Here is a 15,456-nt window from a genome sequence, read left to right as displayed (position 1 = left end):
GTGGAGTTACTTTGGCCGCACCTGACATAATAATACGTAACCGCTGACCAGGGTTTAAGCTTCACCGGTGTAATGCGGTTTCCTGATACGACAGGAACGCGGCGTACTGATGTCCATCCACCCCCCGATTACTTCAAGCGTATCAAGTACACGTGCATCTTCTTTTATATAATCGATTGACTGTGGAACCTCGCGGATTCGATCCTTGCCCGACCACAGCAGGGTCACTTCTGACCCACGGATTAATCATCCGCTTCTCCTCGATTGTTTTGGACAAACTGCATTTTATTAGGTGTACAAATTAATTCGTAGGTTTTTATTGATTATTTACGAACAAAATAATTTCCCTCTATTAATTTACTCCATTTTGCAAATGATTAGTACGGTGATTTAAAGATTTGAATTAAAAATGCAGTTGCAACTAATTCATTTTGATAGCCACGAATTAATTTGTTCTTCGCGAATTAACAGTTATTCGAGTTCACTATCACTTTCTGTGAAATTGCCAATTCTCTCATTGACACGTCGACTATGTCCATAAAAGTCACAGCAATGTCCACACAATTTATTTAGCAAACCTATTGTGTTTCCGAAATCGTGGTACAATTGGAAAACATTGGGCTACAATATCGCATAACCACGTGATGTGGTACTTAATCTGCAGTTTCTTTGTAGACGATTGTTAAGTATATTCATTTTTTACTAAATACTTTAAAGCTAACATATCTTCTTTTAGGCGATATGTATATCAAGAAAATTTAATTTTGAAATTAAGCATCGACAGGTTCAAAATATGCTATCACTAGACTGCGGATTTTATGCATTTATAACAAAAATGGGCACGTATATTTTAAAGCAGTGGACATGTTACAAATATTTAAGGACATCAATGTATTAGTTTCAGCTTAATAGGATAATCAAAAGGAGGACACAATTTTTATTTGGCTCCTGTGTCCTGCAATCCATACGAACATTTTTTCTTTTGCATGAAGATCCGCAGTCTAGTTATCACAAAGTACCCTTTCTGTCATCTTTACAAAGTTCTATTCAAAAATAAACATCGACGACTTTAAAATACTATTACAAAACAACCATGAAAACAGAATTTATACAGAACTTCAACAAAATACTTTTTCCCTAACTATTTTCTTGCATCATTAGAGACAGAAACAGAAACATCCTTACTTTCAACGACAAAGCTTAAGCTTCATTAAACACCTTGATAGTCTCATTAAAGGTGAAGGTGCAATTTATTAGGCTCGCCCACACTAGACGGTGTGGTTGTGCCCTTTCACTTCGCACACGAGAGAAACTTTGCAGTGCTCCAACGGCTGCTACCCAGCCGAAATCATACTAAATGTTACGCATACGTTCGTACTTACAGAAAGTAGTAAAGGCGTGCGATGCAGAGCGTCAGCAGACTCCTACTCAATGGCACGCGTACCCGACGAACATTCGATTTCGATTTTCTGAAAAACGGAGTCCTATACCAAACGCTCTCTTCGTCTATTCTCTAGTTTACTTATTTTCTCAACGATTCACCCCCTTTCCGGTTGTACCTCGATTTCGAAAACAACCTGGATTTAACTTAAGCAGAATCAATAGCTCCACTAAACCTGCCCCTAAAGATCTATTTCTTTTCACATCGGAGAACATGATTCTACTCACTTCTTACTGTCGTCATTTGTGCGAACTGATTTGGCATCGTCCCCCGTGTCGTCTAACAAATCACTACCGTCACTGAAACAAAGAATAAACATAGATGACTTAGGCATTTCTTTATCTAATAATAATTCTTATATGAACAACCGGGTTCTTGGGTAGCCATTTTTGTAGTTATACATTTCAATTCCATACACAAGGATTATTCTGTGGGGATTTCAATATTGTTGGTTAAGGTCAGATATTGAACGTAAAATTAATCTTCATACGGAAATTTTCATTCATTAAAAAATTTGTGCTACTTTATACGTTTTTATCACTGGAATTTTGTTACAAAATAAGCGACATTAAAAGACTGCTGATCCTAGTCCTATAAAACATATTTTATATTAATTAAATACTCAAGATACTTTATTCTGAAATGTTTATTGGGAATTCTGAATGATCCGAGAAACTGATCAGAAATAATTCATATATTTCGTACATTTAAATCGCAATGACATTGGCTCCTTCTGTCTGTAAGCATCCTTACAGACTGGTTCGTTGTAATTTTAGTCGACGCGAAGGAAATAATGTGGAACCGCGGAATAATTGAGGAAGACCTATGCTCGAAGAAACTCGAAGAAGCTCGAGAAACCAAGCGCGCGCGAAACAATTTCTTCGACGTGCAACCCTTTCGAGGGTGCGACACACACCTTTTAATGCACAATTTCGCCAAGTTTCGCTCGCGTACAGCTTCCACGAGTCTTTTATTGCTCTTCGCAGTTTCGTGAACCGCGTCTATTTCCTCGGACGACAAACATTCGGTCGGGATTGTTAACGCGATCGCGAAAAACATCATTCGAATACCCGAGGTGTCTTGTAACTGGTGATGTAACTCGGGAACAGATCAATCCGCGTGAAAAACTCGGTCGAAAAAGGTGAACAATATTTTTAAGGACTTGATGATGATTTGATTGACACTTGGCTATTTTCACTTTAAATTAGGTTGCTGATCTTTGTACATTTTGCAAATGTACATGTGCAAATGTGTAAAATAAAAGAAAACCTTCCTTTAACATTTTTACTTTGCCTTTTTTTCAGACGAATTTTTTAATTAGTGAGAGAAATGTTTCCTTTATTCCGGTTTTTGGAAATGTTCCATCTTCAATCATTTTTTAAAGTTTGGAAAATACTTGCTCTATCTACACTTTATCAAAGTGATTTTAGTAATGTTTCTGTTGGATCACTTTTTAACCTTTGCTTAATTTTATCTTTTTAATGAAACAAAAAAGTTGTCCATGAACATGGACAAACTTGTACAGCGTTAATAAAAATGAAGAAAATACTTTTCATCTAAGCTATGTATTTGATTAGAGCAATTTTAGCGACATTTCTGAGATTATTTCATAAAACTTTGTTTAATTTTATATTTCTAATGAAACAGTCGCCTGTAACAGAAAAATTTGAATGGCGTTAATAAGAATGCATGAACTAAGAAATCAATCTACAGTAAAGAAATGAACTCTCCACTGGCAATCAGCGTAAAAATTAGTGATAGAAAGAATTATGTACTGTGACTCGAATTAATATTCCGACGCTCTAAAAAAGACGATAACTTTTTTAATACAGTCCCACATAAAGAAGTTGTGAAATGCAACTTTTAGTATTTTTTCTACAATTCCGATCAATTGCAATTTTTGAAAAAATTTCTTTTCACATCCTGCAGTAAACTAATTGTTCTAGCTTCTCAAACAAGTTCGAACCGTATAGTTTAAAAAGGTTATCGTCTCTTTTAGAGCGTCCGAATATTAATTCGAGTAACTGTATCTAAATTTCATGAATACTTTGAGAATGCAGAAAAATTAAAATAGAGTCCACAACGATCAATCTTAACTTTCCAGTTTAGGTTGTGTTAATTAAATTGCTTTGATCTCTTGTGGTGATTTTTCGGAGTGATATTCTACAAGGGGTAATCAACGAGTTAAAAAAGTGAGCTAACAATTTTTACTATGCTGCTAACTACCGTCGATATTACGGACAAGGTGGCAAACGGGACCGGTCTTGCGCCAATTACCGAACGCAATTTCGAGAGGCCCGGTATCCCGAGGGAGTGCAAATCTTCGGTGTTCTGTTAATGATTAAGTTAACCCTTTGAGCGGGTAACCGACACCTTGATCGGTAATTACTTGGAGTTGCGGTCGTTTAACGGGAAACGTCGCGGGAATGGCAACGGAGGGGATAAGGGGTGGAAAGATGTTTGTGGATGGAAATGTCAGTCTTGAATACATTTGGGGGGCTTCGTTTCCTACGTGTTCTCTACACTTGCACACGGGTTAATGTGTAATACACCGACTACTGTACGACTTCCGCCATCACGTCCCGTCGAATTGACTTTGTGAGGAACACGACGGATAAAAAAAAGAGGGTATTGTATTTTCGCCTGTCTCAACGTTTCAATGACACCTTCCATTGGTATCCCCATAAAAAATCGGCGACTATATCGATTATATTCAACCAGTATATATGGGCCTTTCATGTTATAATGAATTTGATTGCGGAAGACTATTAACCCCTTCAAAGAAGATCTACTAAATATGTATGAAACTCATTAAAATGATTAAAAAACGCGGATAAGTGTGTTTCATGAGATGTAAAAATGCTAGAAAACTTTTAGGATTTCTCTGTAATTCCGACCAATCGCAATTTTTTTCAGAAAATGTTTCCACGTCATGTATTTACTAATTGTTCCAACTTCTCAAAAAGATCCAGATCCAATATTAAAAAACGTGATTCACTGTGTACTATGCATAGTACTCAATGTGATAAATTTTCACTTTCTAGTCCCTCTTTCATTAATTCAATTTGATTGACGGTAATTTATCCGACGGGATATTTCAGGTTAATTATTGATATAAAACGTGTTAATTAGTAAAGTGGATAGACTTACTGGCACGAGAGTTTCCGTTTCCTCGGAATCGGGGTGAACTCGTCGGACGTGTCGGTGTTGGCCTGGCCGAGGCTTGGTGTGGTGGACGCGCTTCGCTGCTGATTGTGTCGATGATGATGGTGATGATGGTGGTGATGATGACGGTGATGGTAGTGATGATGGCCGGAGGCGGGTGCCTGGTCGGGTACCATGGTCGGGGGTGTCTCCATAGGCTGGGGCGGTTCAGCCCCCGTTACGACCCCCTGGTTGCTGTTATCGTTCCCAGTGGCTGGTGCAATGGTGCTGGTAGTGGTGATGGTAACGGTGGTAGCGCAGGTCGTGTTCGGGCTGGGGGTGGTGGTAGTGGCGGTTGTCTCGTTGGTGGCGGGGGTTGGAGTCAGGCTGAGACCATCGCCACCCCCCGCCGGGACCGCGGATACCTCGCCCACGCCAGAGGCCGCGCCTATGTCGCCGAAGTAAACCGTGGAACAGGTGTTTCTGAAACAATAAATCGCGTTTCGATCGATCAGACACACGCCAGCCGTCGCCGCGGGGTGTACAGTCCGTTCGAACTGGAACCGTCTCGCAGTTCTCGCTGTTAAGGCGGTAGACTCGTTTTCAGAATTGCAAGGGTGCGGATTCGCCTTCTCATTTCTCGATAATACAAACACGGGGTTTTTCAGTAGTCAAAAACGCTAGATAAAAGATCGATCTAGGGCGCTATCTCCCTCAAAAGTTCTATTACGAGGCGTAATTTGCATTATTCGGCAGCATGTACCAGGTGTACCGGTTAATAATTCTTAATTTTTGCGCTGGATGGCACTGGCAGCAAGGGCATGTTCACGGTCTAAACTCTTATGTTATTTTGTTGCTATGACAATACCTTTCAAAACGCTATTGATGTTCAAACGATTTCGAGTTAGCGTCATATTTTTTTATGTGGTAAACATGTCTAGTTTCAAACCAAATAAAGAACATTTGCTTTTCCTGTTCAATCAAAAGAAAAACGCGAGTGAAAGCCGTCGTATCCCTGTAGAAACTCACGGTGACGATGTCCTAACGCAAGACGCTTGTGTGCGTTGGAAAAGGATTCGGATGCAAGCCTAGAGAAATTGTTCTCCCAACATTTCGGCAGCATTGCAGAAATGAGAATATTCTCTACCGTAACTTAATTACTTGCTTAATAAGCAAAGTTAAGAATTCGTAAACCTATACCGTAATTGTGAAGTCCGAAACTACAATCGCTTGTTACGCTTTGGTAGAACCTCGAAACTTGTTTGGCTGTAAACACTATGTCACTTTCATAGGGATAATAAATGATACCAAAACAACACATACAACATTGCGAATACACACGTAGATACGCGTGTACTATAAAATATTATGTTACTTCATGCCACTCCATGCTGCTGTCATGATCAAGAATGGTAAATCATGGCAAAAAATCAATAAAGTGTACACTAATAAATTAAATATGATTATCCACGTGATTGCAAACGTGTTTCCATCTTCTATCTTTTGATTGAAATATACAAAAGATATCGATAAAAGATACCTATAGATACTTTATTAACAAATTGCAGATCGCTGCACGTCGTAGAATCCTAAATATTTTCTGTCTGAACAAATTGTCAGTTGTGTTAACACCCAGATGATGTATGTAATTAAATCATTGTCATGTATGCAATTTAAAATAAATACAAATTAAACGGGATCATGGTCTTACTCGAAAGGCTGCATATCAAAACACTGAATTGAATAATGCTGAATCATGCGTTCATTGAAATCACTGACTCTGCATAGTCGGCAGCCATATTGTCGCGGCGGTGACACCACTGGATTGTACGTATTTTTCTTAAAGATCCATCGTCAAATTAACTAACTGTATTTAGAAGTAAAAAAAATTGAATTACATTCTAGTAGTCTTTTTATATCACTGAACACATTACTGATAATAAACATTTAGACGACATGAATCTGCCCAGTAATTAATCAACTTTTGTACCATTTACACATCGGTGAATCCTTCGAGTAATTCTACGATTGTGAATCCATGTTCTATATGTAATAATAAAATATCGATTAGACATGTCCACAATAACTTCACTTTTATTAGTTCAACGTACACCAACTGTTCTGTCAATGGATCGACGCTACAGTCGATGACAGAATTGTTTAAAACACCAATTCAGCAACTGTAAAGCTAGACATTAATAACCACACACATATTCATGCGAACGTCCCCTTTATTTCGACTCGGAGAGTCTAGCCTTCGACACGAACGCATAAAACACGACAACAACGCATGTATTTCCACTTACTCTTGTACAGCCGAGAGATTATAATAACAGCGCGGGGGATGGTGCTGATGATGCTGATAGAGCTGGGTCCCGGTGGAGGACATACCGGTGACCACCTGGCCCCGGTTGCTATGATGATCTTGATGGATCCTCGGCTGTAGCTCCTCCAACGAGATGTACTCCTGCGGCTCCTGACTCGGATGGAGGAGCTGCGTGTAACTCTGTGCCATTTCTTGGGCCACCATCTCCTGGTCTGGTGGTCCACGAAAGCACAGCAGGTCCTCCAGCTCCTCTTCCTGCCGCTGTTGGTATTGCTGGCGATGATCCTCGAGCTGCGTCTGCTCCCGATAGTAGCGGTGACGTTGAAGACGTTGCTGATGATGTTGAGGCACCTCGCAGCTGTTCACGCCGGCGCCATCGCCGACCACAACGTCATTCTCCACGACACCGCCGCTATCTGGCAGTAATCCACCCTCGTCTGGGGACCCGTAAACACCTGTTCCTTTATTCCGACACCGATTTTCGAGACCATGTGGTTGCAACGCGCGGACGACCAACATCAGGACCGACGCACAGACTAGGCTCAATGTTAGACTAGAATCAGCATTAGGATCGGATACGCGACCAAGGTTAGGATGATCGAATTCGAGACTTCTTCTAGAAATAAGGGTAACACTATGAGGACGAAGACTCGAGCTGAGATCAAAACCTTAGGGGCAAGGTTCCTGTATGTTGCAAGTGTTCCCGAGTGTTTTTAACCCTCCGACGGCTGTGCCTGAATCTATTTTGACCGGGAACATCCAAATTGTCATTTAAGTACTCAATTTGTGGCAATTGGAATAACTAAACAGCTGTTTCATTGGGGATATTGATAAAAATTATTAATTAGAGCAGTGAACGGTCCTAAGCATTGCCAATTATATAGCTATAAAAATCGTCCGTTGTCCGAGGGTTAAGTGTTTCAACCAATATAGAGATCGGGTCTTAGGTCCAAGATAGGACCAACACAGAAAGTAGATACCCTAATCAGGAACAAGGTCCCAGCCATTTTTAAAGAAGAAGTTCTTCGATGTCGAACAAAAAGGCTACAAACGACAGGAGAATACAATACAAAAGTCACGTGTGTGCGTGACACCTGTTGGAGGACGCTGATTCAACGAAGTCACGCGCACGTGATATCGGCCGTCAGTGTGGATATTACTTGATTAAGAATAAGATGAAGAACAAAATTGCCAAAATTCTCACTTTCTAGTCACTCAGCCAGAAAACAGTTAAAGTTAAGCTGAAGAAATATCGTTCTTGATGGAACCATCGCCATTCTCAGTCGGACAATCGTGTCGAACGTTCTTCTGGCACTGAACGATGCGCATAGATTTCGCGTGTTACAGAGTTTGATAAGATTCTAGTTGGCAGATTACGTAAGTGGTCGTGTAATTATTCATCGCAGACTGCGTTGATGTAAAACACGACTTTCTAAATCACTGACCTCGTATTTGAACGGGCCGCTGATTGTCATCGAGTTCGGATAAACGGTCCCTTTGTGCACCGGTCTCATTTATTCAGCTCCGCGACGCGATCACACCGGGACGATTACGATAACAACAAATTACACTAATTATACTATGACCTGGTCAATTAAATGGTTATTACTTCAGATCGTATTTGTTTCGAATTTGTTTAGCATACTTAATTCACCAGTCGCTTAATTCACCTCGTTCAGACATTAAGGAAAATACATCGCTACGCGACCTTACAACAAATTAAATTAAAAATGGGTCTTTTTTGATGATTTACAAAAGGTAAAAGGAAACATATTTGTCGACTTCAATCAGCTGGGTCGATATACGATCTTCTTCCATTTCCCTCAATTAATACCATGTAAACAAATATAAAAAAGAGCCGACATGATGCATGCACATGATGCATATGTATAAATGACTAAATATTTGCAAGCTGTTAATAAATTATCTCGACAGCATATTTTCTTCTATTTATATCTTTAGCTAACAATTTTTTCAAGTGTAAATACGGTAGATCAACAGTAATTACGCGGTGGACTGCAGTGCAAATCACAGATTGAAAAGTGTTTAAAGGCAATACGAGTCTTGTTAATATAATTGACTGTAAACAGAATCGTTGGTTCCAGCTGCGTGATCACAGCTAGACACGCGTGAAATCTTATTAGCTACCGGTTCCAATAACTCCGAAATAAAAATACATCCTTCGGTATGTTCGAGTAAACGAAGCTCCTAAAGTGCGCTTAAAGGCAATTAAATTTTCAAAGAGACAATGTGGGGGCACGTGGTCACGAAGAGACAACTACATGACAGTCGCAATCACTTGCCCGTTGGCAGCCGGCTGACAAATTGACGACGAACGAAAGGCCGATCAAAGTGATCTATGGCCAGCCGTGCACCGACTGACAGACAATTTCATATTTTTATGACATTTCGCCGGCCGTTCGCGGAAGAGCGTCCCGACGAGCTCATGTAACTTACTGCGATTAGGCTAATTGTTGCTGGCATTATGAACGTCCAAAAGCTTAAACTCAGTTTTATTTATTTAACGTCATATTTTAATTACCACATTACATTAGCACGTTTTAAATTTCATCTATTCAGTATTTTCGTAAATGCATAAAATCCAATCTAGTAATAATATAATTAGTGGACAGCGAATCTTTATGCAAAATAAAAATGTTTTCTACCTGAATCGCAACAAACTGGAGTGAAGGCAAAATTAATTTTCTTTCTCAATTATGTTTGATAGGTTGAAAGTAACATCACAGTGTTTTGAAATTCTTCTAATGTTTCTACTGTTTTGAATTATACTCAGTTTTGTTATAAATGCAGAAAATCCGATGACTACTTATACGACAAGACACCGGAAGCAACTGTTTTATAAATATAGAAGATTTATTGTAAAAATAGTTGAAGCAACTGTTTTGTAATTGTTGACGGTATTGTCTCCAGAATTGTGGCATAAACAGGCTGGGAGAAATGGAGCAGTAGAGCTCTATTATCAGAACGTCTAGATGCTCTATTATGCAAATGTCTTATCGCCGGACCGTCCTATTATCTGTGAAGTGTATACAGTATTTATATCCTTCTATACGTACATGAATACTACCACTAAAACAAAAACCTTCTCACAATATTTCAGTACGACATTTACACTGAATGCGTTCACAGAACTGTAACATTGTCGTGAAAACGGAAATGCATACTGTTATCAGTTGAAACGACACGTGAAGTGACTGAGAAGTGGGAAATGACGCGTGCGTGTAACGAACGTACCGCAAAAATATTTTGCGAAGCTTAGTTGTAAAAATGGTAGAGAACGAGCAGTGAACAATTTTTAACACGATGCTATTGTTAGCAAAGAAAGTTGTCGTAAAATATCTATTTGGATATTGTTCCTTATCATTTCTTCAACAATGCCAAATGCATAAGTGACATTCGACTTCGAAACAATTAACAGCTGTTTACCAAAGTTTGCGTGATGACGTTATTCTAAAAACTGTAAATATTTTACTGTTCGACTGGTTTATAAGACCTGTGATCCTGAACTGAGTTTAGTTTGTACATCAATGGAAGTGAAATTTTCTATTGATGAAATTATTATTGCCAAAAATGCAATGCTTGTTTAACCCTTTGAGGTTTAACGTGGGTATAGTAGCGACATTAAGCTCGTGTACCTAATTTCCATAGTTAAAATGATCCGAAATTGCTACGCAGTTTTCCATTTTCATTTTCGACTTCTACGCATAATCTGGTCCTCTGCGAAGGGTTAAATGCGCAACTTCATTCATGACCCGCATATTCAGACACCCGTGGAAGAAACTAGGTGTTGCATAAAGCGCAGAAGATTTACTTAGAAAACTGAAATAAGGTAAACGACCGGAAGAGCGACCTCGGATGGCAAAAACAGATCACGTTACGACTGTTGTCAGCTTTTACAGCTACTCGGATGATCAAAGCTCAATACCACTTAGATATGATAATGCGCAGAATGAAGTCATGCAGGAAATGCATTTCTACCAAATTTTTAGTCATCGTTTGATGTTACGTGTCGTCAGCTGGAAATGAAAAATCTTGAAAGGAAAATTCTGTAAACACAAAATATCCGCGAACGTTACAGCGTTAGGAAGCCATTGTTAAGGAAAGTTCAACGCGGACTTTGATTCCGTTCCGTTGAGCGGAACGTTTCATAAATAATTTACCGGATTTATTCAAGCACAAATTTGCAAGAGCGTGGAGATCGTTCGAAAACGTTTCGAATTCGTCGCCGTTATGCAACCGAAAATGTGTCCGGGAATCGCAAAATTTTCCACACGCTCGCCAAGGAAAGCGGCTGTTCGCTATTACGTAACCGAAAAATAACGTATCGCCGGCGCAATCAGTTTGGAACCGATTAGGTTGCGTTGCGTTGCGTCGATCGCGCGAAAACAGGGATCGTACACGGTTATCTTCAATTAAGGGGCTACGTACACCTTGGTGGGTCAAACAAATCGATATTTTTTAAATATTTTCGTCCGATTGTAGAACACAACACATTCATTGCCAATGCGACCGATGAGTCCCATGTGTCTACTTCAAGTTCACATTGTCGCATCGGGATTGTCAGTAGCGTCCTTTCAGTGGAATTTGTGTGCATGGTTTTAGGAATTGATATTTTTTAAAGCAATAGTATAAATATATAATAGTATAAAAAGCAATAGAAATAAAAATTAATAGGTTGAAATTAAAAAGGCTTTGGTACCAGACGTTCACTCAACCAGATCCAGCTGGCCACCCGAGTCTGTCTCCCCACTCTACCTTCCCCTTCTACGCATTATTCCCCCACGCTCCCGCCAAAGCTTGGTCACGTGATGCGTCTCGTCTCTGTCGTACATGCATAACAATGTCACGTGACTAATCCGGTACTGGCAGAGAGAGGGTAACTTCTTCCCCTCAATTCGTGCTCCCTCCCCTGATCAAGCAACTCTTCTGGAATGTGTTAAACCATCTTCCTGATGTTCTTTTTTCCATCCGCTTATTAAAATTTGTAAACAATTAATGCAACTGTTTATTTGAAAATCGATCCCTTCCATTCGAACTTTAAAAGATGCCAATCTTTTTAAACAAAAACAGTTAGAAAGCTCCGTTAAGATCGTGTACTACACAATTCGAAACACTTACACAGTCTGCACCCAGTAATCAACTAACTAATGCATCATTTATACGATACGGCGAATTGCAAAGTAGCAGAATTGCGCGCTAACGACGATCACCGGCGATGTTGTAACATTATCGATTACAATTTTGTAATGGCCATCTTCCTATGCTCGGAAAAACATTTCACTTGACTTTTCCCTTGCGCAAAGATCATTAACTACCAGCGACTTCTTCTTCGTGCGTTCCGTCGCGCGCCTCGTAATCGCAAATTAGAGTCCGAGATGCTAGCGATCGGTATGCAAAAAATCCCGGCGATCTATCTATCGTAATTTATAACTTGACAAAATTCCTGTGCAACGGACTCATAATTATTAATACTCTAGACCAGTGGTTCTTAAACTGTGGTCCGCAGACCCCTGGGGGTCCGTGTAGCCTTTACCAGGGGTCCGCGCAACAATTTTGACATTAATAATATGTATTGTAGTGCCTATGAGATTATTGAGCCAGAAATTAAGTCTCAAGAACGACGAAAATGCCTAGGGTTGGTATGAGGTCCGCAAAAAAAATGTTTGTTTTTTGGATCATTAATTTCGGTGTTCCGGACATTTTTCATATTCACAGTCAGCAGTGTTCCCTGACTTCAAAAAGGTTAAGAACCACTGCTCTAGACTCTGAATAAAACTCATTCACGTCTCTTCACAATACTCACGACTTGAGAATTTTTCTTAATTTTCGCAGTCTTCTCAAAATAGAATGCATTGACTAAATCGATCGTTATTAAATGCTCCGTAATCTATCGTAAAGGCTTTTAGTAATCTAGAATCGTAGACATCGTAATCTAGCGAAAAGTTTCGAATACATAACTTGTTATTCTTTCAAGAAATGAAGTTCAAGTACACGATAAATTAAGAAAAATACTGCACGCGTGGCGGAGATAATCGAAATAATGCTCGAGAGAGTAATCTCGTACGCGACATGCGTTTTGTATGTCAATATTGTGAGTATAAAGTTCATAGCAATGCGAAGATAATGTTAGATTAGTGATTAAACTGAAGTCATCGGTGATTAATCAATGAATATGTCAGGAAGAGTAAATGAACTATTTATAACTTCGACATCTACAATTCTAATATGAAAACACATTTTGCGATTGCATGACAAACTTCAATGATGACACGACACGACTGCGGATTTTATGCATTTCTGATAAAACCGAGTAGGCGAAGAATAAAACGACAAAAAGATTAAAATAATTTAGTAAATATCAATATAATATTATATATTGTAATAATATTAATAATAACAATAAGATTATTGTATCAATATCATTATTAATATATTAATAATTATATATTAATATTCGTAATTCAACTTGTTCAAATTGTTAAAGGAAGAAACAAACAAAAGTAGAAAATGCAATTTATTATGGAGATGGTTTGTTTTACTTCTTCGTAAAATGTTTATTTATGTTTATTCCGCCGTAAAACGTTAACCGTAACGTCAGGGGCTCGGCAAACACGTTCGAGCAGACTCGAATTGTCGTCTGAAATTGCAGCGAACCTTATCGTCGTTCATTATCTTCGCACGAGTGACTTATCGAGTATTCAGCTGTGAAAAATGCTGGATATCGCAGCAGCCACTATCTAACTGTAGGTCAATGAATAGAAAAACGAGCAATCACTGGAAAGTATGGACGAGCACCCATGACGAGTCAATTCATCGACGTCGTTCATCGTTAAAATCAGCATTACAACCGTCATCAGCTTGGAACAACGAAAAATGAAAGACACTTCTTGCTTGCCACCTGTTCGCTAATGTCACGGTACTCGAACGTTTCGTAAAAATTCACGCGAAGAGTCATTTTCAGCTTTACCTTGGACGCTTGAGGAAAACTAACACTGATAGCTCAAGTACAATAGCCTGATAAGAAGATGATGTCAGCTTGTAGCAAACCAGAAGTGAACGATCAAAGACCATTATCACGGTTGCAGGGGAACGGCTGGACGATTATCTTTGAGACAAGGAGGTAGAGGAGGACGAAAAAGAAGATTTCTGGCGGAAGAACAATGAGAGAGGAAACAAATTAGTTATCAGGTGTATAGTAACGAGGATAAGAAAATGAATGGCGAGAAGACCGAAGGAATATTCTTCAGAAAAAAGCAGACACCTACCAAAAGGGCCAGTAGAGAAGGTGCGTAGAGCAAACTGAAGAACAGAACAGGCAACGGTTCCAAATGATCCAGTTATGTATTGATAAATCTAAAAAATCATTTAATATTCGTTGCTGTTCTAGGAGTGAAATCTGATAGAGCAAACTGAATATGCTACTCTTCGATTCGAAACAATGATTCATCTCTACAAACGATTCAAGTTAAGACCGTGTTACTATCTGATCAGTTTGGTCAATATTCGATACTTTCTCACAGTTTCGACAACTATATCCCGAATCAGTGAAGAACTTAGGAAGAAGTACCTTGAACACTTGCCGAACCGGTCCACAGGCACGCAGATCTATCCTAGAGAGACGACGCACGATTTGATCGACACGTCTCTGCGGATCATTCACCGATTTATTTACTAGCCTCACGATAATCGATCACTTATCTATCACTATATCTTCACTGAGCAACCGACAGAAACCAACGAAAACCTCACACTGCCACCTTCTGCTGCTATTTGGAGAGTCTTTCAGGCATTGGTACCCTAAGAACGACCTCAAGTACGATGCACGTGACACCACTGAGAAGGATCATCCTACTTCAAACAATGGACATGGGGAATAGCTTGAACACTTAGCGTCACCGAGGATTGGACATGTTCGATCGCTATGGCCAATTTAATCCAACCTGGATGGTCAATTCAATCCAAAAACGTGATGGCCAATTCAATCTTCATCCAAAATGGCCAATCTTTATGATTCTCAAGGAGGACGCTTCTGTTCCGTCGGGAACCGACTGAGCTCAGTCTAGCTCCATCAAATTTAGGACGAGTTCACTACGTGACACTCATCATCAACGACACGACGTTCGAATGAATCGGGGCAAACAGGACAATCTACATTGAGCTTTAAATCTACTTTGAACATCTCAGCCAGTTAAGCCCAGGTTAAGACACTCGTAACCGACGCATAATGAACGGAACCAACACAAAGCACAGGACATGGATGTAGATTCAGAGTCTGAAGCACATGTCAGCTAGGGCCGAGGCAAGAATACGCAAACACTGATCACCGACTGCAAAGGACACTATCACAAGACTGAAGAAACGCATCACCGACAAGTGCGTATGTACTGATCAGCTGTAGATAGCAATCGGAGAATGAACACTCGTCACTGTTGCACGGCGAACGACACTGTCACCCAAGCATGAAGCTTCGCTATGAAGCAACCTTATCACTGTCATGATCAACTGGACTTTCAAGACACGGGGA

The 15,456-nt window shown here is 39.7% G+C and overlaps 2 protein-coding genes across 15 annotated transcripts in view; one reads left to right on the top strand and one right to left on the bottom strand.

Annotated features, from left to right (window-relative positions):
- The window catches only part of LOC143213246 (uncharacterized), a 322,622-nt gene that overhangs the window by 123,034 nt on the left and 184,132 nt on the right, over positions 1-15,456 (top strand). The gene's annotated exons all lie outside the window — the stretch shown is intronic.
- The window catches only part of Cyc (basic helix-loop-helix ARNT-like protein cyc), a 68,243-nt gene that overhangs the window by 24,340 nt on the left and 28,447 nt on the right, over positions 1-15,456 (bottom strand). For 4 of the 14 annotated variants that reach the window (XM_076432874.1, XM_076432875.1, XM_076432876.1 and 1 more), the window contains 3 exons: positions 4,592-5,068; positions 1,669-1,740; positions 1,383-1,469 (listed from right to left, as the gene is read on the bottom strand). In XM_076432874.1, coding sequence (XP_076288989.1) covers positions 1,383-1,469; positions 1,669-1,740; positions 4,592-4,800 — 368 coding nt within the window. In that variant the 5' untranslated portion in view covers positions 4,801-5,068. Of the gene's footprint in view, positions 1-1,382; positions 1,470-1,668; positions 1,741-4,591; positions 5,069-6,891; positions 14,488-15,456 lie in introns of those variants that run through there. The other 10 variants (XM_076432869.1, XM_076432872.1, XM_076432865.1 and 7 more) reach the window with 9 other exon arrangements.

Source organism: Lasioglossum baleicum, chromosome 11 (genome assembly GCF_051020765.1).
Source record: "Lasioglossum baleicum chromosome 11, iyLasBale1, whole genome shotgun sequence".
NCBI classification, from domain to species: domain Eukaryota; kingdom Metazoa; phylum Arthropoda; class Insecta; order Hymenoptera; family Halictidae; genus Lasioglossum; species Lasioglossum baleicum.
Note: the sequence above shows the minus strand (reverse complement) of the source record. Positions and strands in the feature narration are given on the sequence as shown.